Source organism: Onychostruthus taczanowskii, unplaced genomic scaffold (assembly GCF_017590055.1).
Source record: "Onychostruthus taczanowskii isolate IOZ18803 unplaced genomic scaffold, ASM1759005v1 scaffold6, whole genome shotgun sequence".
Classification (NCBI taxonomy): Eukaryota; Metazoa; Chordata; class Aves; order Passeriformes; family Passeridae; genus Onychostruthus; species Onychostruthus taczanowskii.
Window position 1 is genome coordinate 11894640 of NW_024503679.1, and position 17677 is coordinate 11912316.

Here is a 17677-nt window from a genome sequence, read left to right on the forward strand (position 1 = left end):
ACAGGGCACTCTCCAGGGCAGGTTCTTAAAGTGACCTTGGCCCTGCTGCTGCCCAGGGCAGGGGAACGCGGGTGTACCCACCAGAGCAGTGGTGCATTTGCAATGCTGCATTCCTGGCAGCTGATCAGAGAGCCAGGGTAATCTCAGCTCCCACAGCTGCCGGCTGTTCCCTCACAGCAAAAAAGGCAAACCATGGTGGCACATAGTTATGAGGTGGAGAGAAGGTACCAAGAGCAAATACAAAGTGAGGGTCAAAGGATTTCTGGGACAACATTGGAGTTTTCCTGTCAGCAGGTTAGAGGCTGATGCTCTCTACAACTTATAGGCAAAAAGAAGCAGATGTTTTTGTGACCAAGAACCACACCAAAATAGTACACTCCCAATTTCAGCATAGTCACAGCCACTTTGGGAAGAGCTGCACCAGTGTCAGATAGCTGGGAGCACATGCTGAACTAGACAAAGAACTTGGCCCCTTTTTATCCTTTCTCCCCAGCTCAGAAAACCCATCCATAAGTTCCCACCCCAGTCACCTCATAAAGCTTTAGCAGGAGCAAGTCAAATCAGGAAAGGGCATTTTTTCCACATGTACCTACCTCCATTTTCTGATGAGCTGCAAAGATGCTTAGGGCTTTCAGACTGCAGCTATTCCAGGCATTTGCTAATGCTGGGAGGGAAGATCTGTAACCCACTCTACAGTCTGTTCTTCTGGTCTCAAGACCTAACTTCTTGCCAACAATATCTCCTAAAGCCTCTTTCCACAATGAAAGCAGCACTTCCAAGTGAACTGCAAACAAACAGAACCTCAACTGACTATTGAGAAACTAGTGTCTTTTAATGGGTTGCAATTGTGTTTTAAAACAAAACAGGCTTGTGTGGTTCTTCTAATGTAAAACAGGTTGTCTCCACTGTGCCACTGAGCTTCTCAGCTGTCCCTAGTTATGAAACAAAAGGCACAGCTCTGAGCCCTGGGCGGGCCAGCTGAGTGGCCACCAGGCTTCAGCTAATTTATGGTTCTTGTTCATTAGACCAAGAGTAGGTGGGAGCTGAAAAGATTGTGTAAAGATGGTACGCACTGTTTGCACACTCATGAAAAATATGTTTTAAGAAGAGCACAAATATTTCAGGAAATAAAAAGAAAATTAGGAAACTGAACTAGCAGTGAGAAAGCTCAGGTAGACAAAAATTAATGCACAAGACACCTTTTTTCAAATGAAAAATAAATTGAAGCTTTTCAGTAATAAATCAAAAGGCTTATTAGCTGCAAAATGGGATTTACTGAGGGCAATTTTGAGTTTGATTTTCTGGTGTTTGTGTCTACGTTTCAAATGGAAAAAAAATGTCTAAAGAAGAATTCAAAACAATCCTTGCACACCAGATAAAAGGAAGTAAAAGCTAAATATTGCATATTGACAATGTGGAATCATTGAAATCAAAAGCAGCATGTTTCTCTGATTGTTTCCCTTAGAAGTGAGTATTTTAGAGCACTTTATAGACTACATTTACAGCAACCCTCAGCAACACTCCCTGCATCTCCAAATGTATCTCAGCAAAAAGCCAGGCTAGAAAGGTGTGACAGATACCAGGGTTTCCACTTCCTCTATGGGAAACAGTCAATGGAAAATAAAGCAGTTCTGCACAAAATTCATTTTAAAAGCCTTTCGGCAGCCAGTCCCATTGCTTAACAGAAAACTGATACAGGCCCAAGTCCATCACACACAGATCCTGGCCTATCACAGAAGCAGAACTAACATTGGTCTAATCACAGCCAACACTTCCACAGGAAGGAAAACAGGGAACTGAGTGGAATTTGCTTAGTTAAGCATGGGCTTGGACTCATCAATCACTTTTGGTTGTGTCAGAAGCCAAGTCCAGCTCTGGGTTTAACTCATCCTGGGCAGCCCTGTCTTACATAAAACAGTTCTCCAGGCTGCCTAGATCTTAAAGTTATCACATGAGGCCTGATGGGAATGTTGAAGGATACTCAGATATCCTAGGAATAATATCTTAGTGGTAATATTCTTTGAGTTGGGTGATATCCAAACATCTGTGTAATAAACATCCTGGCATCCCCATGTAGAGGCATCTCAGGTACTTTGTCTAAGAGAGAATTGAAGCTGTGAAGCAGTTCCAGGTACTTGGCACTGTGCTAGAAAGCCAAAAACACAGGCAAAAGTGAGTTGGCTCCCATCAACAAGGCAGCTGCAGGAAGTTGTGCATCTGCTGGGCCCCTCAGTACCTGATTTAGAAAAGCAAACTGTCCAATAAACTGTGTCTCTTCAGACATGTAGGCAGAGGAATGAGAAGAAAGCTGCACTTAGCAAACTACAGTGTTGTGTGTTGATGTGCAGCTTCAGCACTGGTGGCTGGTGGATATGAATTGAGATTCCTTCCCAGCTATTGTGTAAGTCTGATATTGAGAGAACTGGTATCAGTCTTTGATGGTAACAGCAGGATGGACATTATTTAACACATCCAGGGTGACTGGCCCCCATTTCAACCACAGCTAAGCAAACTGTGGCCAAACTGTTGTGCTGTGTCTGTCCATCCTTCTCACCTCGTTGTCTACCTGAAACTGCTTCCTCAGTAATCACCAGCCATGGACCTCATCCATGTCAGGTCCATGTAGAAGCCAGAAGTGGCTGAATACTGCCTTGTCCTTGCTGACACATGTCTGAGCAAGTAAGGACTGTGCCCCACAAGCCATTGCATGAGAACTGGCAGGTTCTGTGTGGCTTTAACAAATGGGATTGTGTGGGCACAGCTCACAGGAGCAAATTCTTCCTCCTGCTTTTAAAGAGCAAGCCAGAGATATGTGTTTTGCTCTCATAAAGTTTGCCTTGAAAGGCATCTGAGGAAGTGGTCAGAGCAGACAGCTTGGGGACTAGCATTCAGCATTGAGATGAAGATATAAAATGGACTTGATGTCTTCAGAAAAGAACTATTTGAAATATGTGGGATGGGCTTAAAAGCAGATACAAATTAATACTAGTATGAACTGTCATGCTTCAAAAATATCATGATGACCAGGTCATGGCCCTCTGCAAATGGAGGATGAGGCAGCACTGCCTTGATTCCACTCTATCTACTCCCAGGCTGATGGTGGCAGGAGTTCTGGCTGAGTGGGAGGCAGGAGTGGCTTGTCTACTGCCAGCACATGCTTCTCCAAACCCAGTTGTGGCTGGGAAATGAAGGAGGGTACCTTGCAATCAAACTGCCATCGCTGTCTAGGGCACACTACAAATAAAGGGCCACCAGCATGAATCATATGATGAATCACAGCATTAACATGTCCTTCAGGGAACTATTTCTGCCTCTTAAAAAGCCCTGCAGATTTAAAGTGAGTGGAAACTGCATACATTTCTGATTTCTTTGCCTCTTCAAGTGGAACCAGAATTTTATTTCTTGCTGTCCTGGAAAGATGAGTTCCCTTGGGGCTACTGCCTACCTGACCGTCCTGACGTGTCTCTTGCTGTAGGGAGTGATGACTTTGAAAAGCAGCTCCATGGCTCCATTGATGCCAAGCATAGTTCCCGTGGTAACTGTGACAATAAAAGGAAAAAAGCAGTCAGCTCTGAAGGAGGCAGCTGGCAAACATTGCTTAGAAGAGATGTGGGGACAAGTAGCTGCCCCTGGGGCTGTGAGCTCTCTGGGCTCCCATCTGGACTCCACAGGTCCCCTTAGATATACAGAAAGTGAAGCACAAAGCTGTCTGTGGACAAAACCTGAGCCAAAATCAGGTGCAAAACCAGTCCTGCAGATCTTTCCCAATCTCACCAAAGCCCCTTTTCCTGTAGACAATGCACTCTCCAGAGAACAAACCATAATTTAAAAAGGGTCTTCTTCCAGAAAAAAGTGACAGAGCTCAAATTCATCCCACATTTCCTACATGCAACTCAGTGAGGACGGTTAATTTCATAGGGGCTTAAAGGGCAGGGTTTTCTTTCTGTGCTGTTATTCAGCAGAGTGGAAGTGAGTTTGGAGGTCTTCTGAATGCAGTTTAATTTCATCTGGGCAAATTTTCCCTTTAATCCTTCACTTTTTAACACACTAGGAACTGTTTTAGATACATTTTGCAATCAGTTTAAATACCTAATGCATAGGCTAGGTGTTTAACCAGACATCCCCACTATGAGACAGGGTAACTCTGTGTAATGAAGGAACAAATACAGCCCTGAAATATTAAATGGATGTGACCAAGGTGAAAGGATCAGTAATCAACAGCAGCCAGAAGGAGCCCTGGCTGCCTGCCCACTGCTGGGTTTTGGCTTTTTTGTAGCTATCTCCCAGTGGTCATCAGAGAGCTGCCAGAGGGCTCGTCATCTCCTGCTGTCCTCCCCTGTCCCTGCCAAGCTGTCCTGTGATGGAAAGCCTCCAAAGCCTGCCAGCTACATTCACACTGGCTGGCAATTCATTAGAGCCAGGGTGGTGGACAAGGCTGCTCGAACTCATCCCGCTCCAGAGCAGGATGTGGGCAGCCACAAACATCTGGTGGCAGGGAAGGGAGCAGCCCAGAGTGGGGCATGAGGTGAGGCAGGGACTCAACTTTACTGCTTTCATACCTAAGCACTCTCAGGAGTTTTGTATGGTTTTGGCTTCCTTTAAGTTCCACTCCATAATTTTTAAGTCTGGGAACATGTAACCCCCTGGTTTAATATCACACCCATACAGATTTTCACCTAACCCCCTCTGAAGCTTCCCAGCTGGGCCACAGAACCCAGTTCAAATTCAAAGTTATTAATGGAGAGTGCTGGAGATACCTGGAGAGTAACAAAGATGCTCCAGCAAAGGTGCAGAGCTGGGGTTCTGGGGTCTGACATTAACAGAAAGGAGGGCAGGCTGCAGTGTGCATCCTAAAACCTCTGCAGAAACAGCAGCTGAACTGAGTGCAGGTGCACTGAAGCAGGGAGCAGGGAAGTAGGCAAATCATAATTTTGAGTGAGAGGCAGCACAGGGTCACTGCACAGCTGTGAAACCCAAATAAAGGCACATTTCATCTTCTGGCTTTGGCTGCATTTTCAGCCACACTCAGACTTTCAAACACTGCTTATCACAGGGAGAGGGGTTGAGTGTTGAGGCTTGGCTGCTTGCCTGAGGAAGCCCAAAGCATGAAGCCAGCCCCTGTCCAGACAGAAGGGACCTGCAGGGCTGGGCGCCAGGAGAGCTAAATCTCAGGATGCACAGAGCAGACTGCAGACAGGATGGCCATCAAGAATTATCTGCCGGGTGAGGGATGTAGGGAAGGAGAGGAAAGGGTTAGAGTGAGCAAAGGGAAATTTGTGCTGACCAGCTCAGTGCTTTATAGCACAGAAAGCCTGTATGAATCTGTAATGATCCCGAGAGAGAATACTGGAAATCCCATTGCTTGAATCATTTAACATGAGGGCATTGCCAAGCAAGAAAAGCTGGGAGAGTGAACATCTGAGGGGATACTGGCCAGAAGACCAGGATGTAATATCTGCTTCCTGGGGGACCTTGAATAAGTAACAGATTTCTCTGGCCCTCTGCTTCTCCACCCTCATGGAGCTCCTCTGAGGATCAATAAAATCAACAATAGTGAGACATTTGGCTGTTATGGTAATGGCAACTGTATAGAGACTTAAGGTACCCAAGTCTCAGAGCAAAAGAATTTACTGTCTATATTCCAGAATAGGAGATCTTTGCCATGAATATTTTTCACTACAGTGCTTTTATTTCCATAGCTCACAGATGAAATGCACTGTAAAGGCTGCATAGACCCCTTGAGGAGCACCTTTTTCTAAGGTTGTTCTGGCTTTTGTGCTTTTCTGTATATTAATGGTGCATGCAGGCACTAACCCTACCAGAAATAATGTTTCTTTGCATTGAAATGAGTAAAAAAGAGCCCTGGTGGCTGTCACATAGAAGAAAAGAGGAAAATCCTGGCACTCACCATTAGAAGCACAAACCCGCAGGACCCAAAGGCAGTGGGTGAGGTGCAGGTGGTGGCCCAGGTGTCTTCTTGTCAAGCTCAGTATTATATCAGTGGCTTCTGCCTTCTGCACTTTAAGCCCAAACTTCCTATCTGTGAAAAGAAAATGAGAATTAAATTACAAAAGTCAGATCATTGCAGCTGTGCTGCTAAACGTGTTTATTAAGCCTTGTAACTCAAAATCTTATAAGAGAGTCATTTGAATGTATCAATGAGTTAAACCAATATTAATCTCACTGAAAATGGAAAAACATGGGGTTCACTTTGAGTCACCATATATGAAACACAGAATAATCTGGACTGAAAAAGACCTTTAAAGGCCACATAGTCCAAACCCCTCACAATGAGTTGCACCAGACAAGGATACTCAGAGCCATGTCCAACCTGACCGTGTTTCCAGGGATGGGGCATCCACCACCTCTCTGGTCAACCTGTGCCAGTGCTTCACCATCCTTATTGTGATATATTTCTTCCTTACACCTATCCTCTTTCAGCTTAAAACCATTACTCCTCGTCCTGTACCAACAGGCTCTACTAAAATACCTGTCCCCTTGAGCTACTGGAAGGCTACAACGAGATGATCCTCGTCTTTGACGCCCCTGCAGAAGCCCCCCAGCACCCAGCAGTACCTCGTTGTCCCACCCTGGCCAGCAGGCGCAGCAGGGGCAGGAGGGTGCTGTGCTCGGGCGGCTCTGTCCGGGCAGCCGTGGCCAGGGCCTGCAGCAGAGCCTCGCTGCCCCCTTTGCTGACCACGTAGTGAATCCTCCGTCCAGTGCCTGGGGAAGAGAGGAGAGACAGCTCAGAGCATGCCCTCCCTGAGCCACAGCTGTCACAAAGCCTCAGTCTGCAAGGGGCACACGGAGCTTCCGTGGCCTTCAGACAATGTTTGAGTGCCGTGAACGCGCGAGCATGGCAGAACTGGCCGTGAATCTCTGGTGTCCCCAGCCTGGGGACATGGATGGTGGAACATGTCTGGGAACATGTATTCCCTGGTTTGATATCACACCCATACAGATTTCCCCCTAACCCCCTCTGAAGCTTCCCAGCTTCCAGGCTCTGCTGCCTGGTACCACGGCAGGCCTTGTCTCTCCAAACCCACGTGCCGCAGAGGTTTTTCAGTGTGCATTGAAATGTGGCAGAGAGGAATAAGCCTAGACGCTGACAGGTTTCAAAGCAGCAAAAGGCTCAGTGATCTTTTCTTAGACACTGGAAATTAAACAAGGAAAGAACTAAAGCCACACTGGGCTTCTGCCAAATGAAAAGGAATCCTAGGGAAGCCTTGGGGACAGCTTTCAAATAAATGTAGGTCTCCAAAGAAACCACACTCTAACCCTGGGAGCCTTACTGTGTTAACAAACATTGATCCAGGCTCTGTGGGTGGGGGATGCTGCTCCTTCAGTTCCTAGAGGAGAGCAGGACCCCCTGTTCCCCATGGAGGCCATCCTTGCACCCTGCTGAGGAACAGGCCTCCAGGGCTCCAAAAGAGAGGCCTAGATGGACAGGTGACGTCTCTGGTGGGGCTTCCAGGAATGAGGGATCCAGGAGGATCCAGCACTCACCAATGCAGCCCCCACAGCCTGGAAGCTTAGCTGGGTTGGGAATTGTTTAGTAGATTATATTTTTGTGGCGGAGCAGAAAGGAAAAGGAACTTGACTATTTTTTTTTAGTTCTTTTGCTGATACACTTATTTTTTCGTGCAGCTTTGAGCACATAAAGTGACATCCATTCCCTGCAGTCCCAAGGCAGAAGTGCCTTTTGGGGAGAGGCTGAACTCTCTGCATTAGAGGGTCCCTGGACTCTGAAAAGTCAGGTTCCTTTCCTTTCCCTGTCTCACAGCCCTCTCTCCAATGGCACTGGTGAACATTTCCAGCGGTTGACTGCCAGGGATTATGAAATACTTTGCAACCCATGGGCATCTTCAAAACTAAAAAGAAAAAATTTAAACTTTTTCTGAGTATTATTTTCTTTTCTTTAACACCTTGAATAAGCTCAGTTTTCCAAACACAGGAGTAAGGACTGCTGATGTATAGATAGAATTTACATTTTTTTCACCTTGCAAACACCTGGTCAAGTTTGAATGCAAGTATGAATTCCCAGACTTATTTTAGGACCCCCTTTCTGCCCTAGCCCACAGCCATTGCCCCAAATCTTTGCTTCCTTACCCAAAGACAGCAAGTCAGTGAGGACACTGAGAATGTTCAGGATAACATCCTTGTCACAGGAGCTCTGGAATGGAAACACATCAAATTTACAGATCAGTTCAGAACAGGACACTGTGCTGCACAGGGCTGCAGTGCATCATGCAGTGCAAGGGCACTGAGATCCTTGTTTGGATACTGAGCACTTCTGTGCCATCTGGACAGTGAATATGTGGAAACATATTGATGACACATTTTAAAAGCCTCTAACATATCATACTACACAGTATTTAATACACAGTAGAATTTCTGTAGAACTGACATCTAAATTCTAAACTAAAGCTCTCTTTTGTGGTTTGATCTGGCTACCCCAAAGTTGAGGAAATTCTGCATCACACAGAAATTCTAAATGTGAGGTGGTTTTCCATAACAGCATCTCTTATTACTGGAGTTGAAGAACAATATATTTAAATTATATTAATCCCATCAACATGAAAATTCTCCTGTCTTTGCAGCCACAACCATGTGGAAGCCTTGAATTTGAGAAGAAAAATTCCTAAGCTTATTTTTAAAGCAATATAATTTAATTTGAAGGCCAAGTTACCACCACACTTTTACATGACACTTTCTGCTTTAGAGTCACTTTAAATTTTGCATTAGAGGAAATAAGATATAATGCACTTGAGGAGAAGGCAACACATGATATCTACCATCCATCTGTGTGATACGCTAGACCCCTACTTTAATCCTGTTCCAAACAGATTTCACTGCTGTGATTCAAGAATTAATCTCTGGTCTGTATTGCAATTAAACGGATTTGGGTTAAGACCTGGATGACTTTATTTCTGAACAGATACAACACCATACAAATTTCTAATACAATACAAAACTTGCATTTGAATAGCCTTGGTCCCAAAGGACCTTAGGATCACACAAACTATAATGGAATCACTTTATTTTCAATTAAATTATGACAATAAGATAATAGCTCACAAATATATGGCTCCTATATTTCTGAATGTTGAACTGCTTCAGAAATTTAACCTACCTTGTAACTTAAACTAACCTGGTATCCATTCTAGATATATGTGATCATTTTACCAGGCCAAATTGATTCAACTATTCTCTGATATATTTATCATTATGCAACTGTATATTTAAGACAAGGATTAGAGAAGTACCACCTATCAAAAAGTAACTCTAGAAAGAATATTAGGGAAAGTCTAATTCAGATCTGTAATAATGACTATTAATGCAAATGGACCCCTTTTTCCCAATGGAACCCTGAAAAAGTCACAAGGTGCTGAGGATTGTGCAGCTAATTAGGGAGCTGCAGTCCATACCTCCTCCTCTGTTACAGCTGGGGAGGGTATGCATTGGGTGAGACCTGGCATGAAGCAGGACATTGATCAGTCTGCAGTCAGAGCAGGTGACTGCCAGCCTGGAGAAACAGATTTCCACCCCTGTCACAGAAATCCTGTAGGATGCTTGGCAGCTCCCTGCAACCAAATCTTCTTCTGCATTGGCAAAATGTACGTGCCATTTTCTGCATGGAATAAGTACATTAATGCCAATGTTCCCAATGTTCCCTAGCTTCTGTGTCCTAAACATAGTGTGTGTTTTTTGGTTTTTTTTTTTTTTTTTTTTTTTGGTCATAATTATTAACAAAAACTCCAAATCTCTGAAAAACAAGGTTTCCCATCATACTGGTTTTGGTCAATTAGCAGTGCTACCAACCATTCCCTGCTCAGTATATATTCCAACTCAGCCATAGGAACAAGAGGTGTCAGTAGGGGAACGAGAGAAAAGAACAAGATGTGGTCAGGGAAGGGGAAGGAAGGAAACAAGAAGAGTCAGATGAGGATGAGATTGGAGAATCACTTCTGAAATGGGGACCCAGTGAAGAGGGTCTGTGAGCACTGATGGCTTTCTCAAGGCTCAACTTGCTTTTGCTCTTAGCTAAAATCCACAGGCAAAGTGCCTGTCTCATCCCACATCAGAGCTCATACCCACAGAGAGAGCCTGCTGTTTCTCTTCATTATTAACTCAACAAGCAGAGATCTCAGCACTGAACATAAAAGTTCAGCCCTTTTATGATCCATGTTGAAATTGAAAGGCTCGGTGTGATAGGATTGCTGCTCCTTTCAGAGCCAAGACAAACAGAATACATGGCTTTAATGAAATCCAGTAACTCTGCTTTCACCAAGTATTGCCACCCTCACCTTAGAGGAGCCCAGATTTGTGCCACTTGGCTCAAGGGACCACACAGCAAGGAAAGTCTGCAGCAGGGTCAGAGCAGTTCTGAGCAGCATTACTCTTGGGTAAAATATATCATTTTAGTCCTATGTTAATCTTCCTAATTCATGTCTTTGTTCATTTGAGCTGGCTCAAGTCTCCCAGACTAAACAAAGAACATTCAGAGCTCTCTTCCCAAGAGTTTCTTGGCATTTTTTAGCATAGGGACTTAATAGTCAGGGGCAGGTTGTCAGGAGTGATGAGTATGCATCAAATTTACTGAGTCCAGGAAGACTTACTGTTCTCAACACCTTTTTAAATATCAGGATTGCCTAAATCAGGCTGTCCTCTGGTTTTGTCTAGCTGCCTCTCAGTATCCCTTTCCTCTGTAGGTGGATGGATTACACATTAAGGTTTCAGTAATGAAGTCTTCATTGATTTATGCTCCTATTACACTGGGTTGTTTATTTTAACTGATTGGATTGTGGGTTCCTAAGCCATTAACACAAATAGTGATGACATAAGATATCCTCTGACTTTCCATGCACTTTATCCAGGGACTCAAGCAAACAAAGAACTTGAGGGAATGTGAAAGATCAACCTTTAAAATGCAAAAATTAAAGCTGGGTGATATTGCCAAATATTTTACCTGAGTGTTTACTCTTGATGTTTTAACAGTAAAATTCTATGTTGGTGCCTCATTTCTCCCTTTCCTGCTGCAGACTACTGAAGGAGTTCGATGAATTATGTGTTGGCTGAAACAATGGATAGAACCCCAGTCCCATTACAAATTCTAACATACTTCCCACTGACTTTAGTGGCACCACTGAATAACAGAGACTTCTGCAGAAGAGCACAGCTCCCATTTATAATAGCAAGACAACACAGAAAAAAAACACCCTAAAGTTGTTATTGTCTTGCTAGATGACAATTTGCCTCTTGAAAAGAAACAGCTCAGATTTTGACTAATTAGCTTCAGGTTTTCAAAGTCATCAAAGATATTTGGACATTGAAATCCATTAAAATTGATTGTTTAAATTAATACACATAACAAACTCCTTGTGGATGAATTGCCAACATATTCATTCATAAAAAATATTAGTAAATCTTTTTGAACAGTAAGTACAAATGAGAAAATCACAACTTGTGCCTGATCTAAAAAAGATGAATAGAGTAATTTCTTTAATGCAAATTTCTTACCCTGCTCTGGTAAAAATATACACATTAGTTATTTTTATTGAAAGAGATGTTTGATGGTTTAAGAACAAACCATAACCAAAGAAACGAGAAAAGTAAAATTCCTCTTGCTAAGTATTTTCCATTCCTGCCAGCACTTACAAATGTTAGATACAGCATCTATATGTGCACAGACTAATGAAGATGCATTTGTCATATATGGGCGGAATAAGAGCAAAGTTCCCAGAAGCTTAAGTTAGATTACAAAATCACTGACCTCCTGCAGAATTTCACTAAAAGGATTTAAAGTTAGAGCCAAATTATTGCCTATTAACAACAGCCTGTATTTGTTTTTCACAACTTGTGGCTTTACAAAGGCTAAAGTAGCAAAAACATCACTTTAAATATCAAGCATGGCTGTACTTTTTGGTCAGAGCCCCTCATCGTTCTTAGCCTTACTCCAGCAAAGCATCCTGTCTTCCTCACCCAACCAAGAGTATCACAAGGCTGAGCTCAGATGCATTTAATCAGCTCCTGGCTGAGAGCTCTTCTCTGAGATTTTTCTGAGAATTAATCCCTGAAACACTGGGGTTAGCTTGGCAGAAGCTCCTCGGAGATAAACAGCAGAAGGATGGAGAAAGCCAGGAATAAAAAAATACCCCAGCACATCGTCATTGATAGGTTACAGGTAGCAAGTGATTAATTGGTGACATTGGGCTTGGAGGACAACAGCTCGATCCCAACATTTCTGACTGGCAGCTCAGGTTATTTCACTGACCCACAGTCGAGCAGGGAACAGCTCCTGTCTCCTTGTTCTGCTCCTGGGAACCTGCCAAGACCAGCTGTTATTTACTCAAGACAAGATTATAAAATTGCCACTAAGCCAAAGTACCAGGTAACCTCAGGGACGTCTTTGGGGATATTTTCCACAAGACTCAGAAACCCAACAGAGGTGGGATTTTACTTGTACCACCTGCAGGATAGCAGCCATTAGTGCCATTCCCCTTCCAGCAATGCCTTCAAACAAAAACTTCCCATAATCTCAGTCTTTTGGGCTTTTTGTCTTTTTCCCAAAGGCAGGTATTTCCCTGAGTGAGACACACAACTGACTGAGAGGGTTTGTTGGGAGTCTGAGCATTAATGCTGAAAAAAGAAATCAAACAGCATTAATTTGTGCGGTGTGAGATTTACTAATAAATATTTTATTTGGGGGAAGAAATACAAAGCAGTTATTCCAATCACAAAAATAATGAATGCAAAATGAAAGAAGTCGCTCTTGCAAGACAATGCATAACATGGTTCCTACCAATACGTCTTTTAAATTAACTGTTGAATTGTCTCACAAAGCTGTGTGACTGCCAAGGAAAAATCTCCCAAACAAACAACAAAACAAAGTGGTCTAATTTTAAAGAAAAGGTACTGATTCACTGGGCTAAGAAACTTCCAGACCTGTTTGTTTGGGTCGTTTTTAGTGAGACTAAGGAATATGATATCCAGTTCCATGGTTTGTTTGTTTATTTGTTTGTTTGTTTGTTTTAAAATAGCCTGTTTCTAAATACGGAAGCAGGGTTTGACCTGTCCAAAATATATCCTCCTCTCTTCTCTTTCCCTTAATAAATTTGCTCACACAAATAGCAGTCAGCAGCCCAACTGCCTGTGTAATGAGACTTACATATGCAAGTCAGATTTCTCACTCTCTGCGCTTGAAGCTTATTGAAGAGAAATTCTGGTGCAAAATTAATACTGGCTAAAATCAAGACCGGGTTAGAGGCTGAGCAGCATTAGTCCTCACTGTCTCCTGAGACCTCTAGAAAATATTGGGTTGTAATTACTCTCTTAATGCTTAAATCAGAGTCCTCTGCCAGCTAGGTAGAGGTGCCTAGCAGCCCAAACTGCTGGGCACAGACACTCACCACTGGCATTATGGATTTGCCAGCTTGGATATCTCCTTCCCACAGCTGACTATCCAGCCTTACAAGAACTGTGAAGCCAGGTTTGGTGCCTTATGTTCTGTGCTTTGTCAGAGTAAATTGCTTTTTCTAATTTAAGAGGAGCTAAAAATTCACACTTAACTAAGAGAGCAAAATACCCTGGAGAGTTTCTTGTCTGAATGCTCCCATCATCAGGTTCAATATTCAGCCAGCAAAGCATGATTTCTTCTTGTTGGAAGGTCCACAGTATTTGTTACATGGAGGTTTAAAAATCATTATTTCTGAGGGGGGGAAAAAGGTGTTCAGAGACCTCTGAAATATCAGTAGGCAACCACAGAGTAAGGGGGGATTCCAATTAAAGTGATTATAGCCTGAATTTTGGCATAAGTGGAACTCCTTCTTAACAATACCACCATTATGTAGCTTTAGAAGGTTCCCATGAAATTATGGTCAAGTTGCCCCTGCTCCCAAAATAACCATCCAAACATCCTCAGCATCACCACAGGAGTCACCATCCTCTGTGGTAAACAGTAGGTGCATTTCTCTGTTCAAATCTGCATCTCCTCTTCTGAGGAGTCAGATAGGCCTGAGCAAGCCAGGAAACTCAGAGGAGACATGGAAGGAGAAGGGGCTATTTAAAGCCTCGGAGAGGAGGACCTTGCTGCTCTGGGAGCGTCCTAAGTGACCTCTTTAATCCTGGGAGAAAGGCGTCCGCAGCTGTGGGGGATCACGTAGCCCTCAAACTGTACCCGGGGCAGCCAAGGGGCCCCCAGGGACAGGACACGTGGCCAGGCAACCTCTTGCTCCTGTTCCCAAGCCTTAGAGACAAGTCCCTCTCGCTGGCCCTGGCCACCCCTGTGAGGCATGGCAAGCAGCCCACTGAGCCAAGCGCCAGACATTTCTTTTCCTACTGATGCTTCACACCACATCAAGCCCAAAGCAGAAATTATGGCGTTTAGATCAGAAAATATAGCAAAGATTCATTAGAAATGTTCCTCCCTCTGGCCTGCTGCTATCAGGTGAGTGGCTTTTTTCATGGCTTGCAATGACTTGAAGGTCTGTCTTTTTCTCACCTTTGTTTGCACTTGGGTGTGAGAACCTGCAGCATCTTTTTCAGTAACACATCAGTTCATGGCTGGGTGCTATGATTCCAACCCTTCACAGTGAGTGGCAGCTCATCCAGGTGAGCAGGAGTAGTGCCTCAAAGCCAACATCTAACATGCAAATGGACAGGGCTTTGCCCCTATTCACTGAGCTCCAGGACTTCTTCTCAAAGGATACAGGCTACACTCTGCAGGACTGAACTGCCTCAAGGCAGGGACAGGAAAATTCCAAGCTTACATCCTAATGTCTTCAAAACACTGAAGGTGTTGAGATGAAACAGCTTGGTTTAAGCTGATCTCTAGCCAAAATAACTTGGTGAATAACATGGTGAAAATAGTCTGTGCCAAGGAATCTTAAAAAACTTAATGCAATAAATTGCACTAACATAACACCTTGCATCAGAGGATCACAGACTTCTATGTAAATATTAGCTAACACCTGCCCAATAGCATCCCTCATCAAGATCAGATTATTTCTTATTTTCCTAGAGGGAAATATCACCCTGTGGTGAGAAATTTACTTAGTCAATACCTAAGAAGATAGCTGGCAGAGCCAGGAGAGCTATTACCACAAAATGAAGCAGAAACACTGCGTGCACAAAAGTACTGTGGCCCTCCATCACACACTTACTTCCATCTATTGGTGAGGAGTTCAAAATTTCCCTTCCCTGAGATCAGCCTTCTCCTCCCAACTTGCCAGAAGCAAGTGCAGCAGAAAAATCTATGCCCTGCAAAGAATACTGATGCCAGACTGCGAGAAAAAAGAGCTGCTCCCCACCAGTGGGTCCCAGAACTGTTTGAAAAGAGATTCATCCTCGTGCCAAGGGATGAGGAGGATACTACATTTAATAAATCCATACAGGAATTAGGAAGCGCATAGACCATGGCCTGTTCTTTTTCCAAAGGATGTTTTACCTGCTGTGTCCAAAAGACTCAAAGGTGTTTCCCCTAACTTCAGAGCAAGGTTGTTCATCTCAGTGCCAGGTTATTAATGTGTCACTTAAATAAAATATATTCACACCCAGATATCTGCAGGAATTATGCCCTGAAAGAGTGCAATATCTCGGATACTGTTGGCAAAGTAAACTGTTTTTTTCCTCTTTCTTTTTCCACACCAATGTTCTCTCAGTATTCTCAAAGAAAAGCTTGTCCTTGTGCAGAAGTTCCTCCTGATACAAAGTTCCTTTGTGTCACTTGTTCCTCTCACTAATGCTCCTCTAATAGAGCAATTATTTTATTATGCAGAAACGGTGGTAAAACATTATTATATAACCCTCAACTGCTTCTGTCAAATTGAAACTGTTAAAAGAATGAGGAAACTTTGAGATAAATCAAAACACGTGACACTTCGCAAAAGGCTTTTAGACTTTCTTTTGAATATTTCTAATGTTCTTTCTGTAATTTCTACTGCAGATAAATTCTCTCAGGTTTTATCTCTTATTTCACAATAAGTTACCTATGACACCTAAAGATTTTGACTGGATTTAATGTTGTATTATTCTCCTTTTTGCTCTTTTTAATCTATTTTTATTTTAGTGCCAAGATTATCCTAGCATATGCCTTTCACACTCTCTTATTAAGTTTCTGTAAGGCATTAACCATTCTTGTACAATGAATTCTATATGCATGCCAGCACCTACTGTTTATTGCTGTTTCTTGGATTTATTCCTATATTTTGTATTACTTTTGCTGTTACTGAACTAATTTAAAATATTAATGTTTCATTCAAATGCCACTCTGTTACAGATATTTAACATAACTGCCACCCAAACTTTATAGGGAGGGATCTGTTTTCTCCATTCAGTTGTAGTTTTATTTTTCCCACCAACAATGAAAAAGCAGCATGAAACATGTTTCTGTCTTTCTTTTTTGTGAGATTTGATGGGTGTCAGTCCAGAGAACACTTTGTCTTTCAAAGATGAAGCACATTTGGGAGTTGACAAACTTTTTTACAAGCAATGGCATTTCTCGAAGTACAAATGAGTCTGGAGAATCTTGGAAAATTTCCAGATGTACTTGCTTTTTAATGAAACCACAGATTTTCGAATGCTACAGCAAATGTGAGTATGTGCATGTGGAAATAAATAGCCATAATGAAGGTGCTGCTCTTCTTGCCTTCACTGGGATGTTCCTGCTTGAACCACAAGCTCTTGATAAAGCCCAAGAATCCCTGGGTCTCATCTCAGTCTGCCCTAATACTTGCCTGTGTTCAGTCCAGGCTTCTCTCTGTATTCCTGTGCAAACAATCCCACTTTTTTCACATTATTCTGACACCAACTTGCACAGGCTGAAGATGAGGATCACTATAAGGTACACTCTGGTTTAGAAAAACACCAGTCCTTTCTGTTGCCAAGACAAGTGTCCTTATGTGTCAATCTACCCCACTTCCAAAAGCACCTTCTGGAACAGCCATGCAAATGCTTTTAATCAATCACATTTAATAACAACGATTGAGGTATGGGCAGTGGAGACAAGCCACTAATAACTATTGTTAGTCACAGCTTATTTTCTTCAGAGATGGAACCTGAAAGTGAAAATGATGAACCTATTTTTGCCATCCAGTCTAAGTGAAAAATCAAACAACAAATGAAACTCAGCATCCATAATGAATAGCAAACTGTGCTTTGAAATTCTAATGATTTAAAGCAATATTACCAGTAATATAAAGCAGAACTTCAGTTTAACTGCATTGCTGAGACCCATCCGTCTAGATTTAAACAGCAGTCTCTCAACAGCAAAGCCCTCAGTTCTCTGAAAAGGTTGCCAAGTTTTTAAGAGGCATGATAGGGGTATGTCTTTTCCATCCAGAAGGTAACAAAGAGTTTTATCTCCTTTATCTTCAGTCTACGCCCCATGCGAGACACCCAACAGCAGCAAGCCAATGCCACCATGTCAAAAACTGGCATGTTTGGGGCTTTATCCCACCCTTGTTACTTCATCCAGTAGCTCAGAAGCACCTGCAAATTAAGTGAAGTTAAAAGGTATTTTGGCTTGAGTTGGTCAGTGAAGCTAAAAGGCATTTTATTAGCTCCATGAATGAGCCCATGTCTGTGTTTCTGCTCCAGGGAAAGGGACAGGAGTTATATTTAAAAATACCCAGCTCTACACATTCGGCTAGGATCCCCTGTGGAGTTCACCCAACCAAAT

At 42.9% G+C, this 17677-nt stretch overlaps 1 protein-coding gene across 1 annotated transcript in view; it reads right to left on the bottom strand.

Moving 5' to 3' along the window:
• AGBL1 (AGBL carboxypeptidase 1) overlaps nt 1–17677 on the bottom strand; it is a 267851-nt gene that overhangs the window by 239941 nt on the left and 10233 nt on the right. The window contains exons 2-5 of the mRNA XM_041418903.1: nt 8110–8173; nt 6577–6723; nt 5909–6040; nt 3446–3539 (exon numbers count right to left, since the gene is read on the bottom strand). Of these exons, the coding sequence (XP_041274837.1) occupies nt 3446–3539; nt 5909–6040; nt 6577–6723; nt 8110–8173 (437 nt within the window). The remainder of the gene's footprint in view (nt 1–3445; nt 3540–5908; nt 6041–6576; nt 6724–8109; nt 8174–17677) is intronic.